The sequence below is a fragment of the Mercenaria mercenaria genome, chromosome 17 (genome assembly GCF_021730395.1).
Source record: "Mercenaria mercenaria strain notata chromosome 17, MADL_Memer_1, whole genome shotgun sequence".
NCBI lineage: Eukaryota > Metazoa > Mollusca > Bivalvia > Venerida > Veneridae > Mercenaria > Mercenaria mercenaria.
Window position 1 is genome coordinate 66,398,386 of NC_069377.1, and position 21,920 is coordinate 66,420,305.

At 33.5% G+C, this 21,920-nt stretch overlaps 1 protein-coding gene across 8 annotated transcripts in view; it reads left to right on the forward strand.

Moving 5' to 3' along the window:
* Positions 1-20,273, forward strand: part of LOC123537297 (rho GTPase-activating protein 39-like) — a 126,412-nt gene extending 106,139 nt beyond the window's left edge. For 7 of the 8 annotated variants that reach the window (XM_053528467.1, XM_053528468.1, XM_053528464.1 and 4 more), the window contains 12 exons: positions 1,558-1,638; positions 2,010-3,753; positions 4,490-4,761; positions 5,301-5,471; positions 6,243-6,313; positions 6,714-6,866; positions 7,281-7,410; positions 9,464-9,538; positions 13,000-13,113; positions 13,822-13,979; positions 14,230-14,491; positions 14,972-20,273. In XM_053528467.1, the coding sequence (XP_053384442.1) occupies positions 1,558-1,638; positions 2,010-3,753; positions 4,490-4,761; positions 5,301-5,471; positions 6,243-6,313; positions 6,714-6,866; positions 7,281-7,410; positions 9,464-9,538; positions 13,000-13,113; positions 13,822-13,979; positions 14,230-14,491; positions 14,972-15,166 (3,426 nt within the window). In that variant the 3' untranslated portion in view covers positions 15,167-20,273. The remainder of the gene's footprint in view (positions 1-1,557; positions 1,639-2,009; positions 3,754-4,489; positions 4,762-5,300; positions 5,472-6,242; positions 6,314-6,713; positions 6,867-7,280; positions 7,411-9,463; positions 9,539-12,999; positions 13,114-13,821; positions 13,980-14,229; positions 14,492-14,971) is intronic. The other variant, XM_053528466.1, reaches the window with a different exon arrangement.
* Positions 20,274-21,920: the final 1,647 nt, after the last annotated feature.

A 21,920-nucleotide genomic window follows, 5' to 3' on the forward strand; every position in this document is an offset into this window, starting at 1 on the left:
AGTTTACAATAGAAGTACTTGCAAAACATACATACATTATTATGTTTATCACATGGAAAATAGATTTTTTTTTCTCTGAAGATACTTATGAATAATAGCGCAGTCAGTTTACACATGAAATAAATTTATTTTATATGAGTATTCTTCATGACAGTGAAAAATGTAAACGGTTTTAAGGAATTTTCTGTGAAGTGTGAAGAGTATGGAGGACCGCAAATACAGGAATTACTTCCAAAAAATTAAGTGAAATTTGAGCGTGTCTGTGTTTAACAGCTGTAAAATTATAGTTATTTGTTGTTATTATTTTGAATAGTCATGAAGTTAAAACAGGAAATCAATTATAAGCTGTTACGTTAATGAACATAAGTGTGCAGACAGACAATATCTAGTTACATTTTGAACTTTAATTACTGAATCATTAGTATTGATTAAATTATAAAGTGGTTTTAACTGGAAATGTCTACGGCATTTTTAATAAGTCCGTATGAAATGTGACTGTGACCTTGTATGTAGATATTGTAGAATCATGAGACAGTGGGGAATACTTTAAAAAGTTCTCTGCTTGAACAGGAAATTATGAAAAGTAGATTTTTTTCCTGTGTTTTATTGTGTGTGGCAAATATTTAGAATTTTATGAATAATTGAGCTAGACTTAGAAATACCAGAGGTGCTACTGTTAAAAGTGAAAAACAGGTTTCAGTGAAATATCAAGGAGAATATAAATGATATTCTAGCAAGTGGTGTTTGGATTTATTTACCTATGCCAAATATTTCACCTTGCAATGTTTTCCAAAGACATAATAAGAATCTGTTGGTATATTACTGTCTGTTAACTGTCCGTCTTCACTGTAATATCTCATGTGGGAGAGAGAAAAAGAACTTGAATCGTGGAGAATAATTAGACAGGAAAAAATAAATATAAAAGCCGAATATATGAAGCACTGTTGGAGTTATCTAAAAAAAAATCAACTAGGTGGTTATTTTTGAAACAAGGCTTTTATTCTGGAATCATGCCGTGCTTTGTCTAAGTGTTTATGGTTTTCTTAAATTTTTCTTGGTAATAATCAGATCTTAGAATCTTTGAAAATTGATGAAGTTTATTTCATACTGCAACCTGTTGTATGCAAGCTTCAGTAATTGGAGTAGATGTAGGTGTTTTATGATGTAAGATTGGAGATCCACAGAACATGGTTTGATAATAATAACATTTACTGCGTATAAGTGGCATTGATGGAATTTATTCATGTTGCAGAACAGACTGGATGAAATAGATAATAAACAACAGGATTTTTTTTATGATATTCATGAAGAAACAGTCATAACATACAGTTATGTTAAATAATATAGAAAGTTCTGTAGAAGTTGTGAACAAACAATTGAAACTTGCAGCAGACAGACATTTCCCATGAATCCTCAGTCAAAATGGAGCTCGTGTCCAGACTGGTCTCTCGCATGATGGATGATTATATAACCAGTCAGCAAATTCTAGAAGCCGTCATTTTCATATTCTTGACATTATTTTCTGTGGTTTACATAGTGATATTTTATTTCCTGCAGAGAAGAGAGCACCATGTGAGGACTGGTTCCCTGAAAGAGACGTCCGGTCAACCAGTTACAAGTCCTCATCCGGGAAGAAAGGTAGCCATTTATTTGTTCAGTCTGCTAGTGATGATGCACTAATAGAAATACAAATTAATTGTTAATTGGAATATTTATGCCTACTCTGTGTAGTTAATATGGTGTATTCAAAGTAAAGGAAGATATATTTGCATTTAAGCTCTCTTGCCAAACAATCATGTTAGTGCTTACAGATTAACTATTAGATAACGCATAAATTAATATCAAGCTGTTATTGTTTATACACAAAAAATGCTATAATAACAAATTCCTGTATACTGTGTAATGCAAATGTTTCTTACATTTGTTTGTTTTATGCACTTTCCATGGAAGCCCCTATGGGTATGCATGTCATTTGTGTAAAACACTATAATCATAAACTGTAATTTCAGCATCGATACAGTCGACAAGATTCCAGTTCTTCTTTAAGTAGCTCTGGTCACTATGATAGCTTCAAAGACCGAGCTACTGGGGAGCGGGCTAGTGCCGAGCAGATCCGCCGACGAGGCTCACACTCTGGTTCGCATTCGTCTCATTCATCAACCCAGGCTGGCTACTCATCAAGCCCATCATTTCAGTCTGGCATCGGACGTAGAGAATCATATGAAATGTTGCCAAGAGGGGTTGATTCGCCTCGATTACAGCGAACACATTCGGCTGTCCATCGTAGTGAAAGTACACATAGTGGAGGACTTCCAACAAGATCAAGCAGTTACAGATATCCAGAAAGTAGGATGAGAGATGAATCACCACATTATGCAAGAGATGATTCATACATATATCAAGGGCATGGGCACGGTTTTTCAAGGGGTGCTGCATATCATAGAGGCAGTGGTAGTGATAAGGAATATATGTATGCTAGTAGTCGGTCAGAAACTTACACCCCGCCTAACAGACATGATTCTTTTACCCCTCCCCCGTTACATTCACGTGAGGGATCTTTCCATGACTCAATTCATTCTCGAGAAGGTTCTGTACATGATCATGAACGTTTGTATAGCCCCGTCACTGTTCAGTCATCTAATTCATCATCAAGTTATAGACAAGATAATTTATATAGTCCGGTGTTAAATATGTCCCGACAGGAAGTTGAACGAAGTTCTCAATTTAGCCCAGTGAATACAGGCACTCCGACTCCAACAAGGGAGTTGCAGACTGATCGTATGTATAGTCCAGTAATTCCTCAGTCAGGGTCGAGGGATGAATGTTTGGCATTTAGCCAGGATATTCTGTGTCAGCAGCAAGGTGGACATGTAAGTCCATCGCCAAGTAAACCAAAACTACGATTTCCTAGAACAAATCCAACATACATAGGCGTAAATAGACGTGATGGTAATACCGCGTATAAGAAAATTAATGTTGAACAAGCTCTGCTTGAACCTGGTGCTAGTGAAGGTCAAGGTGACAGTGCTGCAATGCAGACATCACAAATTCATCCTGAATATTTTGAAACAAACTTTTATCGACATGAACGATCAGATAGTGATGGTTCCTATTCGTCAGGACGATTAGGGCCTGATCGCAAAGACAGTCAAGTTTCTCATTCATTACGCAGTCGAGAGTTGTCTGACTCTCAGTCCTCCCAGGGTTCCATTCGAAATATGTCAGACGTTCAGTCTGAAGGTTCGTTAAGAAACATGCAAGATAGTGCAGTGTCTTTTCAAGACTCTATTTCTTCCCGCGGTTCAAACAAAAGTTATCCGGACCGTGATTATAAAGAACGGACTAGTGATAATCAGTTTTCTCACGTAACAAATAACCAGTATTTACAAAATACATCAAAAGATGTAGGGGACGATGAAGATTCAGAACCAGAATATGCAAATTTACCAAATATTCCACCACCAATGAAAATAGAGGAAATTACGAATACCAAAGTGACAGAATTGGCTCAGATTCCAAAATTTCACCTCAATGACGAAAACAATTTGAAAAATGTGTTAAAAGAAAGAAACTCTAATATAGAAATTAGTGAATTTAATGATGATTTGCGAAATGGTGATGGCTCAGTTACTTTGGAATTGACGCGGGAGTTGAATGGAACGGCGGAGGATGAGGATGATGAGGAAGAGGAAGATGATGATGATGATGATGATCATATGATTGATCTGATGCAAAGTTCGCAGTTCTCAGAAGGTAATCATATTTTTATTGATTGATTTCGTAGTCAAGAACTCTTTCCTGATATTACTACTAGGCAGATAATTTATTATAATCTTACACAATGCTGAAGATGAAACAGAAATAGGACACTTCTTTACTACATGTATTGAAAGTTTAAGGGCACGGTCTATGTTTGAATAATTTCATATTATGTGTTACTACATGACTCCTTAAATAAATGGTCGCTCCATAGTTTGTGCTGAATGACACAGTGATATGACTGGTTTATTTTCAGCATGTGTTTACTTGGCTAATGAGTGAAAAAAAAATAGAATAAAACTGTGAAAATTAATTTTTTGATGCCTTGTTATAAAACCATTTAGTAGATATATACTGTAGAGAAAAAATAAATAATGAACTTAGTTTGATGCAATATATAAAAATATTGTTTAATGTTAACACTGGAATGGTGGTAATAATGTTTAAGGTGTCAGCCACTAGATTGGGAAGTATTGGTTTGAAGTTTGAACCCGACTGTATACTTCCTAGGCTTTTTCTCAGGTTGAAGACTGCAGTGATTTGAGTAAGCTTAAATTCATAGAAACAAGTAAAAATAATTTCACTGTAAACTTTAAACGTTTCTTAAAATCTTAAACTGTGTAAGAAGAAATTTTGTTCATACACTGATGTCTGCTCATATTGCCGAACTGTAAGAACAGTACAGTATTTTTCCTCTGTATACTAAATTGAATATTTCTTTTTTTTCCAGATCAAGGGTTTGAAGACACAGAGAACACAAATCTATATCCTGGCACACAGTTCCTGGGCGGACTCCCAACAGGCCTTGCAGTCGAGACACAACATGCCTCATTAAAACGCAAGAAACATGAGAAAGGTGGGGAAGCCACAGACGGGAGTCCTGGGTCAGAGCGACACTCTGCTCAGTTAGACATGACTCACAGACCACTGTCTATGGTGGTACCGAGCCAGTCTGACGCCAGTATGCCTGTCTCATCTAGTATAGGATCTTTGAGTAGACAGGTAAGTCATCTGTGTCCTCTAAACAATGGATGTTGACCTTTTACTTATAGGCCATATTAAGCAGTAATATTATTAATAGTTTTTGCACTCGAGGGTTTGACATTTATTCTCTAAGCCCAGATTTGCTCAGTGATTCACAAGTCTGGGGTTTAGGACGTAAACTTCCTGTCTGCATATAAAAAAGTATTTAAAAAATGTGTCATAATCATTTGGATTTTAGTTGTATGTAGAGGAAATTTATGTTTGTTATGTGTATTGTTTAAAGACTCAACAGGTGTATGTTAATTGCATGAATTAGGAACAATTGAAGTTTTTTTTGGCTTACGTGAATGTTTGGCCGCTATTGTAAAAGTTGCATTACTGTTCTGCATGCAGAATTTACCATTGTGTTTATGAGACACATCATTAACAATATGTCAGCATTTTAGTTTCATTTTGAGTTTGAAATAGAACAGAAGTGTAGTAGATTTTAAAACTAAATAGCTTTAAAACTTGTTTTTTGCCTTGTGACCAAAGTTCAAACTTGTTTCTATTTTCAGGGTCGAGCAGGCACCTGTCCACCAATTAGTCATAGCAAGCACCTGTCTCCTAAACAGAAACTGCCGTCAGACAGTGACATAGAGAACTATGCTCAACAACACCTCAATAAACATAAGAAGGGCCTTTTTGGCAAGAATGTTCCACTTACGAACATGTTGAAGTGGTCAAAGGTAAAATTTGTCCGATAGACATAGCAAATGCAGGTGGTTCATTTAAAGATTTATTAGAGCCAAATAAGAACAATTACTTCCTATTACCTAAGATGTAAAATTAATGTCGGTGTATAAACATTACTGTATGTAAGGTTTAAAACTATATACACCTGGTACATGTATAGCTAGTTTATAAACTATTTCAGTGTAAGGTCTTTCATAATAAGAGAAGTTGAGATTTTACTTTGTAGAAAACCACTGTCCTTCGTTAAACTATTTGATAAAGAAAAAAGAATTTCTCATTACTGTTTACACATTATTATGTTGGATTTAAAACGTTAGAGATATGCTTTAGGGCTGTTGTTATAAATGAATATGTAAATTATGATGAAATTTCAGTTTTGTTAAAAAAGATGTCCTGTTAAGCTTTTAAAAAAAATCTGAGAAATCACAGTAGAATGAAATCTTACCACCTCACTTTTACAAAACAAGCACTATGAGAAAAGATCCCTTTGCTTCAAATTCATTACAGGTAAAAAATGTCTAATGTTTCATTTGTGGTATAAACCATTTTTTAGCTTGTCTGATTTTTGAAAAACTGAGGAAGTGTAGTCAGTCGATCATCGGCATTAGGGCTGGTTAAGATATTTGTTTAAAGTCCATTTTTTTCTCAAACACTGTAAGAGCTATAGCTCTGAAATTTCTCACACTTGTTTATCATCTTTAGGCGAGTATGTATAATGCATCTTTTTAGAATAACAACCCTTAAATGTTATTTGTGATTTTTAGGATCCAATTACAAAGCCAATGTTGAGAACGGCAGACAAGAATGTGAAGAAAGAAGCAGTAGAAGTGTTTAAACATATCCTTGACTTTAACATCTTTGTTGTTGCCCATTATTAAATGATGGGGAGATTAAAAAACAAAATCACTCACAAATACTAGATGTCAAATTTTTTTTAACTGTAATATAATGTACCTGAATTCAAAACTTTTAAAGAACATAACTTCTAGCCCCTGGATGGGTGGCATATGTGAGTATTTGCCACCTGACTGTCAACTTTTTCATTTGTTGAGGGATTTTGAAAGTAAATTGCACAGTTTTGCACTAACTTGTGACAAAATGTCCATTCCGCACAGTATGAAATTAAGAATACATTAAATAACAAGTGCTTTTTCTTTGATGATTGTGACTATATTGATTGTTTTGTTTGATTAATATTTAAAAAAGAGTGGAAATTTATTTGCCTTAATGATGGTACTGATCCAGTCGTACATGGGTGACAGGAAGACTAAGTTGACCCAGTCACAGCTGGCTCTTGAGATAACCACAAAAGGTTGGACAATGGGCCCAGACTTGAGAGATGAAATCTTCATACAGATCTGTAGACAGACCACTGATAATAGAAAAGAGTAAGTGAAGCAAACAAGAACTTAGATTTTTGTGCTCTTTTTCTGAAACTCAGCTGTTAAAGATAAACTTCCTTCATAATAACTCAGTTGTAAGAGATGTCATGTCAGAATTCTTTAAACTTTCTCCTAGGAGGCATTCGTGTAAAGAACTAATCAATGTTCAGGTTAGAATTGTAAATGATTATGATACAGTAAATAAATTTTCCATTGATTCCGGAACAATTGTATTTGGGGTCTCTACGACATCCGAGCCTAGTGCTGAAGAACTGATGTTCTAAATGAAAGATGATATATATGTAAAAATAGTGTCAGTGCTCTCCAAAAACCCTGGCAAAAAACCGAATCATTGTGAAAACTGGCAAGACTGTGTGTAAGATGTGTGTCCCATATTAAACATGTTGTCATCTATTGCAGGGACAGCTTACAGAGAGGCTGGGAGCTGATGGCTATACTTCTCAATTTCTTCCCACCTACACACAAGTTCTATTCCTATCTAGAGGGTTATATATCCAGACATATAGATCCCAAATATGACCTAGAAAATGTAAGTATGATATAGCAACATTCAAAATGACCTCTGTGACAAAAATATGGCACATGCTGATTAAGGATTTCCAAACAATATGTAGTGAAAAGTAGTTATTAATCCTTTAATCATTGATTTACTACCAAAGCACCCCAGTAATATTGCCAATCATTGAATATGCCTGTAACCTTTGTTGGACTGGTCATTTTGAATCTATGACTCGATAATTATTTACAGTACAGGAATCCAAAAATATAAAAGCAGGAATGGGTATAACAGATGATGTCCAGATAAAGTCTTACTTTAAAAAGGATGTTAAACGTCTATTCTAATATGCTTGTCTCTGTTAAAACACTTACAATAGAATGATGTCACGTTAACGTGCGGTGACGTCAAAGTTTGTGTTGCGACCAAGAAAGAGCACTTCTATATTTTATCTACTGTTTTAGATTAAGGGCATATTAGAATCGAAATAATTTATAGCAAAATCATGTTTAAACACTATTTATACACTTGGGTGGTAATACGTCGTACAAACAATTTCACTCGGGCTGCGCCCTCGTGAAATTATTACGACGGACGTATAACTGCCCATCAAGCATAAATAGTATTAAAGCACTCTTTTCCTGTAAATTATTTCTTAAATGAACACCAAATTGTTATATTGAATAGGTACTTGTATCTGTACTTCATGATTTCCTTTTGCCAGTAATAGAGGCTGGTGCAGGGATAGAGCAATGGACTCCTTGTCTCTGGTTTCTGGCAAAAGAAGGAGTTATATCAACCAGGAAGTTATGAAAACTTTGTTTGCAATAAATGTAAAATGAACTAGGTTTAAAATATATAGAATTTTACATACTCGATTTATAGATCATTTGATTTGCAATATACTTACATTTCTTTTCACTGGTTTTTGTAGTTGATCGACTTTTATTGGTGAAGTGTACTGTGAACTTATATGTTTAAAGTGTTTCATGGGGAAACATTTCTATACTACAGTACTTTGCCTTGGTGTGAAACTTAAAAAGATTTTGGGAAGAATTTTGTCTTATAACAATCTCAGTTTGATTAAAACTAGCTTTTAACAAAATGTATGTTCAGGAAACAAGTGTAAGTTATTATATGTGTATGGTATAATCATTATGATGGGTTGACAGTTACTAGTTACTTTGTAGAATATGTTATTGTTGTCTATACTGTATAATGTGTATAATTGTGCTGTTTTAATATCTCTGTTCACTATGGTTTCTGTCTAGGCACATTTCTGTCACTCTGTGATTTGTTCTTAGCAGTTATTTCTTTTACTGCATTTTTTACATCCATCATTCATCTGATATTTTCAAGGCATCAGCATCATAATCATTGTTATCAACCATGCTTGTCAAACCAGACTGGCTATCCAAAATGAAGGCTTTGGTTAGTTATAACAACTAGACCCTATTAGAATAAACTCTTTGATAATTGACTGTATACAATACAACTAAGGTTGTTTCTTCTCAGCCTCTGCTTTATGTTGGGAAGTTCTCTAAGTTGTGTTGAGAGGTTGTCCGGAGATTCATGTAGGGAAGTTGTCCTTTAATTTATTTGGGGAAGTTGTGTCCTGAGTCAGATGGGGAAGTACCTCTGATTTATGCAGGGAGTTGTCCTCAAGATTCATGTAGAAAAGTTGTCGATTACTTACAGAAAACTTGTAAGGAATCTAAGAACACGGGTCAGGTTATGTGACAGTCACGTATTAACTTATGGAATATAGTATTAGACCCTGCAAAACAAATTACTAAATTTGATGACAGTTTGACCAATAATGACTGAACAAATTTATCTCACACAGCTGATTCCTGCATAGAAAATAATTTAAGTACAGAAATCTCTAACATTCAGACATGTTATGTCTATAAGTTATAAAAACTTTAAGATTCATCTGAATTTTAAAAAAAATTATCATTTTTATTGCGGTGCCTATTATTATGATTGTGTTAATTACTTATGTGTTATCATTTTTACTCTGTTCTTGCATATATCATGAACATATTGGCTTTACATGTTTTATTTTTTGCCTATTCATCAACAGTTTAGCCTAGCTCGTTGGTGCAAGACTCACGGTATACGATACACCGACATCATTGACGATGAACATTATAATCATGTAAGAAGAACATGCGTTATTCTGCATGCTGGGATATAGTGGTTTATAACACTTCTCACTAACACATGAGCTTTATGCTTTAGTTGCTTGCAGTTTGTTTTTCAGTTTTCCGGATGGCTAGCTTTTTGGTGTCGGTAAAAAGTGCGAAAATATCTTCCTGGTCTATATTTAGCTATAATAAGCTTTATACTAACAAAAATTAATAAAGTGAAAGATGTTATATCATTCTCGCGTACCAGAGGTCTACCGTGGTTCCCCGGATGAACTTCTGGCACACTTCGCCGATATTTGTGGTTTGGTTACATTACAGCTAAAACGTTTCAGCCAATCAGCGTCGTTTCGCGACAAAATGTAGCGAACCAATAAAAATTGTCCGTGAAAAGCGTGACCGCGTCCTTTCATATCGATGCCGACTTACGAGGAATATTATTATTTCTTCAGGTAAATTTCTTAACATCGAATAACAGAAATAAATCTGTATTAATCGCAATCATGGAATATCGCCTTTATCCATCGTTAGCAACTACCTTGCTTGCATATTGTTTGAAATTTCAGTTTGGTGTGCCAAAAAGTGGCGAACATTGATTGGCTGAAACTTCTCCCGGTAGTAATTACGAGTGGGCATGCTCACCAAATAAACGACAGAAATAAATCAGAGGTTCCTCTCGGGATTTTGGTGAACATCTGATGGATGAGAATGATGTTATATTGGCTGTCTAAGTTTATGAATATGTACTTACTTAAAACAGTTAGTATTAAAACAGCTTGATATTGCTGTGAAATAAAAATTTATTTTATTGTTGCAAGATCATTTAAGAAATATGCAAATTACGGAAGGATTTAAATGACCGATAATATTTAATCACATTTAGTGCAGCTTGTTTTTAGCTCGACTATTCGAAGAATAGTCTAGCTATTCTACTCACCCTGGCGTCGGCGTCGGCGTCGGCATCACACCTTGGTTAAGTTTTTGCATGCAAGTACATACAGCCATCAATTAAAGGCATATAGCTTTGAAACTTATTTTTTCTTTTTCTAGGTCAATTACCAACCTCTCTGGGTCAAGTCCCATAACTCTGACATGTATTTTGAGCAAATTATGCCCCCTTTTGGACTTAGAAAATTTTGATTAAAGTTTTACATGCAAGTTACTATCTCCAAAACGAATGTAGATATTGATTTGAAACTTCACATGTGTCTTCGGGGTTATAAAACTAGTTTATAGCAGCAAGTCCCATAACTCTGACCTTCATTTTGGCCAAATTATGCCCCCTTTTGGACTTAGAAAATTCTGGTTAAAGTTTTGCGTGTAAGTACATACAGCTATTTCTAAAAGGCATACAGATTTGAAACTTATTTTTTCTTTTTCTAGATCAATTACCAACCTCACTGGGTCAAGTCCCATAACTCTGACATGTATTTTGAGCAAATTATGCCCCCTTTTAGACTTAGAAAATTTTGGTTAAAGTTTTACATGCAAGATATTATCTCCAAAACTAATGCAGGTATTGATTTGAAACTTCACGTGTCTTCGGGGTTATAAAACTAGTTGATAGCAGCAAGTCCCATAACTCTGACCTTCATTTTGGCCAAATTATGCCCCCTTTTGGACTTAGCAAATTCTGGTTAAAGTTTTGCGTGCAAGTACATACAGCTATTACTAAAAGGCATATAGATTTGAAACTTATTTTTTCTTTTTCTAGATCAATTACCAACCTCACTGGGTCAAGTCCCATAACTCTGGCATGTATTTTGGGCAAATTATGCCCCCTTTTGGACTTTGAACATTCTGGTTAAAGTTTTACATGCGAGTTTCTATCTCCAAAACTAATGCAGATATTGAATTGAAACTTCACATGTGCCTTCGGGGTTATAAAACTAGTTGATAGCAGCAAGTCCCATAACTGATATGCATTTTGGTCAAATTATGCCCCCTTTTGTACTTAAAACTCTTTTGATATTTAACCTTTTTGGGTAATATTTTCCTGCTTCTAGGACAATATTTCGAATAGTCGAGCTTGGCTGTCTTACGGACAGCTCTTGTCTAAATTAGAACACTTTTGGGGATCTTAATTGGTCATATTTGTTATTGTTAAAAAGTCACAATATGACACTTCCATTTTTTTTAAATGGTCACATTTTTACACTTTTGGATTAAGTTTTAGATAAATTGCAGATGTACTGGTAGATCATTTGACAGAATTTGAACTTTGAATGAATATATCTCTTTTAGATCATACTGTCCTCTTAGATTAGTACATTGGTGATGGTTTGTTATATTCTTACTTGACTTAGTATGCTTACCTACAGATAGTATTTGCTTACAAAAAATCATTTAACTCCATCAGAGTGATAATTGGTAAATGCTACAATAAGTTGGTTGCAAAACTTTTAAAAGTATTAACCAATTCTACTGGTGAAGACAGTTCTAATTAGTCCATCCAATATCGGACTGGATAAATTAATCATTATATTATTTCAGTTTGCTTCGTTTTATGGTCTGATCTTTAATAAAATTGTATGTGCACAAAGAATTTTATTTCGCTCTGCATGAAGTTTGTTATTTGATTTATTGACTTGAAATATTTTAGTTCCTGCATGTTCTTTTTTTTTTAAACTATTCTTTTGTATTGTTTAACAAGGAAATAAGACAAAATTTGAAAAGGCATTGAATGTCTTGTTTGAAAAATACTTAGAAAGATGATTGTTTTATTGTTAGCAGAAAAAAGTTCGAGGTTTTAGTAGTAGAAAAACTGTAATAATAGCAACGTCAAGTGTCATAGAATACATACACATATATTTGTGAAGGTCATAAAACTTTCAAGGGTTTTAATAAAAAAAAATGTTTAATCCATACAAGGTTTTTGTGTATGAGACAACTAATGAAATGATAGTAGCCATACTTATAAAATAAATATAAACTAGGTGGCCCACCCCTAAATGTCCTGTAGAGAGGTATTGTCCTATTCAGCAAAGTAAGTTTCTCATAAACAAAGCCTGCCCACTTAGCTCAATAGGGAGAGTGCAGATCTACAGATCGCGGGGTCATGAGTTTGATCCCGGGCGCGATGTATGTTCTCCATGATGATTTGATAAAAGACATTGTGTCGAAAATCATTCATCCACCACCTCTGATTCATACATGTGGGAAAGTTGGCAGTTACTTGCAGAGCACAGGTTTGTACAGGTACAGAATCCAGGAACACTGGTTAGGTTAACTGCCTGCTGTTATTTAACTGAAATACTGTTGAAAAACAGTGTTAAACCTAAAGCAAACAAACAAATTCTCATAAAAATTCATCAGTAGTAGTGACATTGTACTTATTATGGATAGATGATCTAGAGCTACAACTACAGGTTTCAATGTTACTTGGTATTTGAACAGATAATGTTATCATAGAATAGGTTTAGAGCCATTTTCAGCCTACATATTTCATTATACCATATTGCTTCATCTTCAGGTGCCTATCCATCACTTTGCTGAACATTGTCAAAGACGACTAGAGAGGACCATGCAATCTGGGGCCAAAAGAGGGGTCAGAAAACCCTCTGTAGATGAAATAGAACAAGCAAAGGTGAGGGTACTTGCATGTGTAAATTTGAAATGGAATGAGCAAGGTGATTGGTATTTGCCTCTGTAAATGTGAAACAGAGCAAGCAAAGTGGAGGAGTATTTGCCTCTGTAAATGTGAAATAACAACAAGTAAAGCTGAGGGCTATTTGTATGCGTAAATGTGAAATAGAAGAAGCAAAGAATATGGGCTAATTGCATGTCTAAATATGAAATAGAAGAAGTGCAATTGAGGATTATTTGCCTGTGTAAATGTTAAATAGAACAAGTGAAGGGTATTTGCAATGCATGTGTGAATATGAAAAAGATCAGTCAAAGATGAAGGGTATTTTCATATGTAGAAGTAAAAGTGAGAGGTAATTGCATATGTAAATGTGAAATAGAACAGATGACAGTGAGAGTATTTGCATTAAATATGTAGTGGATGAGTGTTAGGAAAGGTACAGAAAAGTACCCAACATGACCACTATAAATCTAATATAATCAACCCATCTGTTTGAAAAGTAAATTTTCATGAGTATTTTGATATTAGCAATCCAAAGGAATTATATCTGAAGTCATTAATTCTCTAACACTGTTAATGAGGAAATTTATTTGTTAATTGCACTAAGAAGAAAGTTAGGAAAACGTTTGGTTAACAAGATTTCTGTGACGCAGCAGAAACAAGATACAATTGTGCATTATGTTTTTTTTTTTTTTTTTTTTTTTTCAGAAATCCATATACTGTCCCTCGATGTTTGGAAGTACCCTGGAGGATGTAATGAAGATGCAGAGAGATCACTATCCCGAGAGACGGTTACCATGGATACAGACTTCACTGTCAGAATGGGTGCTGCGGCTCAATGGTGCTCAAACTGAAGGCATCTTCAGGTGAGATAGGAAAAAAAGAGTTAGTTCTTCATTAAAAGTTACAATGAGGCCAATAAATGTTACAGTTTAAAAAAATTTAACATAGGATGGATTTGTTTTGTAGGAATTGAGATAAATTAAATCTAAATTGGGAACAGAATATTTTTGTCAAAAATGATCCTCATGCTTTCCAGAAAATGTGTATATAACTTCGAAAGGAAAAGATTGATCCTTATTTTGAATATTTTACTAATCTGAGATATATTTACAGAGTACCTGGTGATATTGATGAAGTGAATGCATTGAAGATTCATTGTGATCAATGGAAGCCACCAACAGAATGTAATGATCCACATATTCCGGCCTCGTTACTCAAATTGTGGTACCGAGAACTTGAATCTCCGCTCATTCCTGACAGCTTTTACGAAGATTGCATCGCTAATTACACAAATGCTGAGGCTGCTGTTGCCGTTGTCAACCGACTTCCAGAAATCAACCGACTTGTACTGGCTTATCTTATAAGGTTTTTGCAGGTATGTTGATTGGGAAAAAAATTTAGAGGAAATATTTCAAAACTTTTTTATATGTATTGGATATATGCTATTTTAGGAGGTTTAAAGTTAATTACATCTCTTGGAATATGAATACTTTGAGACAAGACATAATCTCAGGATGAAAATTAAAGATGTGGATGATATAAAAGAAAAAATGTATTTATTATTTTAAATTGATGAATGGAATTATGCTTATAGTAGTTGAAACACTTCTAAAGGAAATGTATGTAGAGTATAAGGTTTCGTGCTAGCAATCCATTCGGTAACAGGATTGAATTCCAATAAGATTACAAACATTTATCCTTATCAGATACTCATACTGGTATTGGCCAAGAAATGGACTCTTATAATGTGCTAAAAACATTGATAAAAATGTCAAACACTAATGGGTTATTGAAATGAAATTGACGATTTTGAAAATTGAGATGTAAAAAATGGCTTCATTTTTTTTTGCTTCAGGTTTTTGCAGCCCCAGAAAATGCTTTAGTGACCAAGATGGACGTGAACAATCTTGCAATGGTGATGGCGCCAAACTGCTTGCGATGCGAGTCTCAGGATCCACGAATCATTTTTGAAAACACTCGGAAAGAAATGGGATTTATTAGAACTTTAATACAAAATTTGGACACAAGTTTTATGGAAGGAATAGAATGATTTTTGTAGAAAAATTAGAATGCTTTTATTTAAATTAACCAAGTTTTTGTGATATCTTTGAAGAAATATTTGTTTATGAGCCATGTCATGTAAAAAGATGCATTACTTTTCAGTTAATATTCCGCCTTGACTGTATTGTAAATGAGTCTATAGAATTTGTTCAGAACAGAAAACATTACTGCCAGTTAGAAAGTCACAGGTTTGAATCCCAGGTGAGGGGTGTGTTCTCTGTTCACTGAGGACAAAACATCGGAGGTGATACGGCCTCTACCTCTGAGTCATGTGATGAAGTTGTCATATAATGGAAAATACTGTTTTATAAATCCAACATAAAATCTTATACGAGTTAAATGTAAAACACTAAAAAAAGGGAATTTCTGAGAAAAGTAACAAAAAGAAAATGTAATTCAGATTTTTCTTTTTTTTTTTTAAAGGTGACTAATTTTCTATAGTCTATATGAAACATATGGAGTAAAATAGTTTTTGCAGTAACGTCTACTTTACATGACAAGGTCTCTATGTGTAGTTGATATTGTAAGGCTTGAAAGCACAATTTTGAATGATTTCCTTTAGATAAATTATACAGTAAAAATGTTATAAGTTTTGACCACCACAGAATACTGGATAAATCTTTGACCCAATGATATTAGAACCATTTTGTGTTTGTTATATTATTGTTGTTGTTGTTTATTTAAATATTTGTTTTTGTTGTTATAGTAGTACAGTATTTCGTATTTGACATTCAAGAACACCCGATTAAAACATTGGAGTCATATTATACATATAGTAGTTAAACTTTATGCTTTCTTCATAACTAGTGGTCTGATGCAGACACTCGTGTATAATGTGCATATTTTTGACCCCTGGAACTGGCCCTGAATCTGGGCTGTGTATTACACACAGGTTTAGATGGTTTTCCAACTTCAATGCAAAGTTTGTTTACGACTGTTTCTTGCTAAACTTGCAAGGCTAAAAACTAATTGTGCTGTTACATACTGTAATAAAAGAGTATGGTATATCCTTCTGAAAAACAAAATTGGTGAATTAAAGAGTATATTAAAAGAAAAAAATATTCAAAATCAAAGTTATGATACTTACAAAGGGCTGAGTATTATTTAAAAGATGATACAGTAGGCTTTCCTGCTACATGTGGATACTTACTAGCTGTTTGATCTTTAACAGATAAAAACAAAAATTTTCTGTTATCTATTTGAATTGAACAGCTCTTCAACTCAAATGTCCTATTTCCACAACACACAAATAAAACTGAATTTAAATTCTTTTGAGATCCGTCCAGTGTAGTGTAACTGACCATGACATATAACACTTGATAAACTCTGATGGTTAACATGTTTGAAGACTTTGCGGTGGAGGTAAATTCAGTCACTGGATGTTTACATTTCTATTGTTTTCTTTCTGGATTGTACAAAAAAGTTATTTTCCAAGATTTTGTGCTCAAAATTGTGGGTTGGGGTGCATTATACATGGATGGGCATTATACATGGGTATTTACGGTACTTATTTGTAATTTCATGTTTTAACAACATCAGACTGTTTTTAAGACTGCAATTTAGTTCATACAATTATATTGCTCATCTTAAGGACTATTCATATTTTGGTGTTCAGATTATAAAGCTTCAGTCTTGGTCTCGGCTATTAACCCGGAGTGAAAGTCTGCCTGCGATTGCTTGCTTCTTAAAAAAAAAATAAGGTTGACTAATGTCTTCCAATATTTTGATTATATACCTCTTTCTGATTAAGTGAAAATAGATTTCATGTAATAAATGAATTGTTATATAATGTGTTGTCAGTTACAAAAAATATCTGTGTAGGTAATTATTTTCGTCTTAAGAATATATGGTTAGGCCACACCAAATTGATTACCTGTTCGTCGGATTTCCCGCACCAATTTGACGGGAAATGAAAAAAAAAAATTTTATTTTTTTTTTACCGCCCGCACCTGGCGTATTTTTTGCACTGGGTCGAAATCTGTAGGAACGTAAAAAAAAGGTGGAAATTCCGAAGTTTAAACGCACCTAGCTTGTAATTTAGGCCAGCATTTTTTAATTTTCTAGTTTACGGGAGCGCAGACCCTATTTTTTGACAAAATGAAAAAAAAATAAAAGTCATTTTCAGTACTTTTATTTTCATTTTACCCGCCGACTGTCCATATTTGCTACTGTCCATACAAGTTTAACTGTATGGTAGTGGTTTTGTTTCATCAAAGTGAGCAGACGTATGAAAAATGGCAGCCTGCATGAATGAAATTGTGTAAAATTAAATTAGAAAAAATATACTAGTTAACAGACAATAATCTTTGGAATAAGTTGGTAGTGATAACAAGTATTGTAAATGAATTGGAGCTGAGTAGAAATTACAGCAGCTAAAGCTCAACATTGGGAATAATCACGTAAAACTACGAAAAATGACGTTCACTAACAACGCTGTCCAGATGTTGAAAAATCTGGCGTATCACATGTACGAGATTTGTTGTCTGTATATTATAATTGGACAACGATCAAATTCATGTGGGACTGCCAGAAAAATTCCACAATTAATAAAAAGGAAAGACACAAAGAAATGGCGAAATGGAAGAGCAAACATGAGTATCAGCTTGTAAAAACATTTTTTTTCTTTGAAGTATTGACAGTCTTTTCCTTTGAAGTATTAGGGTTTAGAGAAGAGAAAAATAAGTAATATCACAATTTTTAGTAATTATGTTTAAAACAAACTGCATTTTCAGTGTATAATGATTGATGTCCCCTGCAAATGCAAACACGTGATAAAAAATTCAAACTAGTCCAAATAATTTGACGGTCACATTAATGATTGTTTTATATTTCTGTTGGGCAACCTAACCAAATGGAGATATTGCACATATGAAAAACTTATCTCAATATTCCGAGGATCAAGTCGAATTAGTTTGAATAAAGTTCTAACCAGGTACCCTAACTCAAAAGATAATTATCAAACATGAAACTCCCGGCAATATTCTCATGACCACTTAAGTATACTAATAAAGAAGACCCATTGAAAGTATGTATGGGACAAACATTCAGCCACTAATTGCCGCATGTGCCGTTTACACTGAGGAACACAATAAAATATCCAGTGATAAATGTATTTTCAGACTCCTAACTTACTACGTCCAAGTCTCATTTCAGTGAAGAGTCTTTTCTCCGAAACTGTTGTTTGAGCATCAGCCGATAAGGTTATTTTGTACACATTTTTGCTGAACCAAAATTAAGATTGTTTCAGCTTGTCATACAGTATAGTGGAAATACACTTTATTTGGTGTTAAACACGACATAAGCGAAAATTACTTTTTTTTTTTATTTCATCGCTCTTTGCTCACATCAATAAATGATGATTTGAAAAAAAAATATTTTAATTTTTTTTTCGCTTACCGCCCCAAATATTTTTGAAAAAAATCCGAAGAACAAGACATCAATTTGGTGTGGCCTTACAATGTAGAAAAATGTTGATATTATTTAAACAGATCTGAATTAATATTTTCCTTCAATATATTGTAAATGGAAAGAGTATTATTTATAAGAGAAATTAGCTTATATGTTAAAATAGTGTCATGGCAGATATGTTGATTGTTGGTTCACAACAATTGAACTTCTACCTGTCTTCATAGGAATGTTTAAAGTAACATTTCCTGTGTAAGGTGTTTTTGTACGTATCAGCTGATCAAAATTGTGAACAAAACCAATTTTCTAGATAATCAGATATGAAACTCTAAATATTTATCTACTGTGTAGATATTTCCATGTTTTATAGTACATAGATTATCTCCACATGTGATCTTTACTTGTAGAGTATTTTAAACAACAGTATGCTTATTGTATTGTTTATTTTGGATTCTTCCATATGTAACCTCCATTTAACTTAGCAACAATCTACACAGAAACTCATATTGTCATGATTGTAGAAAAACACATAGAAAATTCCCAATGCTAAAAGAAAAAAAAATGATTATAAATATGAAAAAAAAAAAAACACTTTTCTTTTACATTTTGTATTTGAAACATGTTCTGATAGAAGTAGATTAATTTCCATACGTAGTCATGGTCATTGGGTATTACTATATTTTCACTGATCAAAACATTTTCATATAGGGCTGTTTGCGTATTGTTTTTTTTTTTAAACGGATGTAGCAATATATATTTATTCTGTTCTAGTTAACTGCAGGTATATGTAGAAATGGTGCTTTTTGTTTGTTGTATTAAACACTCATTGTTTCACTAGACCATGGTTTTTTCACTCACTTTTGTCAGCACAGCTACACTAAGATACACTTCTTTATTCTAGCATACTGATAAATTAAACGATTGTTTTGCTATTCATGTATTTGGGTATTTGGTCATCTTGACTTTGTTAATTGAAAGCTGTGTAACCTAATTTCTTACTTAGTAATAAAATACACTTACTGAACAGCTTGTTGGTCAGTAGTCAGAACTATTGCCCTTATACCTCATCAACATTAGATAGACTGGTGTATTAGTTGCAGCCCAGTAGCTTTGGTACATTGTCAGTTACTAAAAATAGAAGTCAAGTAATGTGTACATTAGCAACCTTTGTAGTCTAGTACATCATAAACTGCTTAGAATATTTAGAAATTGGAGAGAATGTTTAAGTTAAAAAGAATATTGTCATATTTTAGTGATACACTAGAATAGATTATGTTTATAATTTTAGCTTAGTGTAAATAATTTGTGTCTCCTGTGATAACCTAATTTTTATCAGAGCATAATGCCATCTCATGTATTTTGTAAAAATAAATTCATATTTTTACCATTTTTTGCCATGTTTTCAAGATTATCATTTACAGGTTTATTTTTCATGATTTTGCAGTTTAAATGGATGATCTGTTTTGCTTTTAATTGTATGAAATGAGGATATGACTGTATGGGGTAACTGAAGTTAAAATATGGTAGAACGTCCATAAAGGGACATGCCTCCAAGTTGAAAAATTACATTTTTTTATTAGCATATAAAAATATTGCATAGTATGTAAATAAGTTGAAACTCAATTTGTCAAACTTGCTTATCTCAAAATTCTGGCTAACTAGAAAAAATTTTCAAGTCCTTTTCAAAAACATGTGCACAAAAATATCATTTTAAGTCGAATTTCGGTTATCTGGATGTAAAACGCTCGATCTCTTGGAATTAGAGATACTGACTTTCAACTGAAAAGTTCTGCTGTGTTAGTCATACAGTGAAAATATGTCATAATTTGCAGAAGGGTTTTAGTTCAATCTGACTGAAGTACTTGATCTTCTAAACGAAGATCTGAGAACGACCCATTCACATACGTCATCTGTGTATTTTGGATTTCCAGTATTGTTATTTTTATTTTAACCAATCAGACGACTTGTTAGAATGCCAAAGAGTAAGAAAAATATGCAGTTATTTCAGGGCTCGAATCCGGGACCCCTCGCTTACAAAGCAAGTGGCCTACCGACTGAGCTAACCGGTCATCTGACACAATACGACTTAAGAATTGTAAATATTAAAAGTCAAGGCTTCAGGTAGATTTGCAAAATGTTGTAAGCTAGGTTCTGATTGGCTAGCGAAAGGGTCGTCAGAACGAGGCCATGAATAGGTTGTTCTCAGATCCTATGCGTAGCATAATAGGATATGTACTTTAGTCAGATTGGGTTTTAGTTGTACTTTACAGTCTACTCCAAAAATATTGACAGAAAAAATAATTGATTGATTGATATTTTTTGAGACATTGTTTTTGTTTTGAAAATTTTCATGTTGTGAGTGACATACATCTGGAGGAATGCCCCTTTAGGATAGGACAGTTATTTGTATAGTAACCATGATGTTATGTTTAAAGAGTGCTTTTTAAAAACATTATCAAATCCTTCAAATACGGCATAGCTATTATGATGGTATATAAAGGAATGTCAAAGACAGTAGTGCTTTAGTTGTTGCAAGAAGTGATAAATTCTGAATGAAATGGTAAATTGACACACATCTTTTGTTAGGAAGTTGGAAATTAATGAACAATCTAATTCGGAATGAAGTCAGCCCTATATTTAGAGGCCTAAACATGAAAAACTTGTGCACATTATACTATTGTGCTTTTCTTAGTTTTCACCAGTTTTCACTCAGTAAGTAGAATCTATGTTAAAGGCCTTTACTCCCCCACCCCCACCTTTCACACCCCCTGTCCCTGCACTTTGTGTATAATAGTAAATACCTCATGTTTTATGTGTTTAAAGTCTATGATACATGAAATATCAATTCGAATGAAGCCAGTTGAATTTCAGAGCAAGTTCTGTGTTTGTTTATAGGTATTGTAAGATATATTTATGTACCTTTTTTTTCTCCTATAATGTAGGATGCCTTAATATGTTTATATGTCTTGCCTTTTTGTATATTCCATTTTTTTACACGTTTATATGTGCCATTTTAATAAAATGGGTAAAATTTCTAAAAAAAAAAAGTTTACTTTACCTGTTATTAACAAGGTATAATTTCATATGTGTGGAAGAAAGATTACAGATGCAAATATAATATAGATGTATGTGGTGAAAGTTAGATACATGTATTAAGGTTTTATCTTGTTATAGAACATGTTTACAAATAGAGGAATCAGAATTTTGAGTAGACATTATTATATTATCTCTCTGGCAAAAATCCAAAACTGAACAAATCTTCAGAGTATTATAAAGATCTTACATGAACAAAACTTACATTGTACCTTATGTTTACGTCACAAATGATACGTATCTTG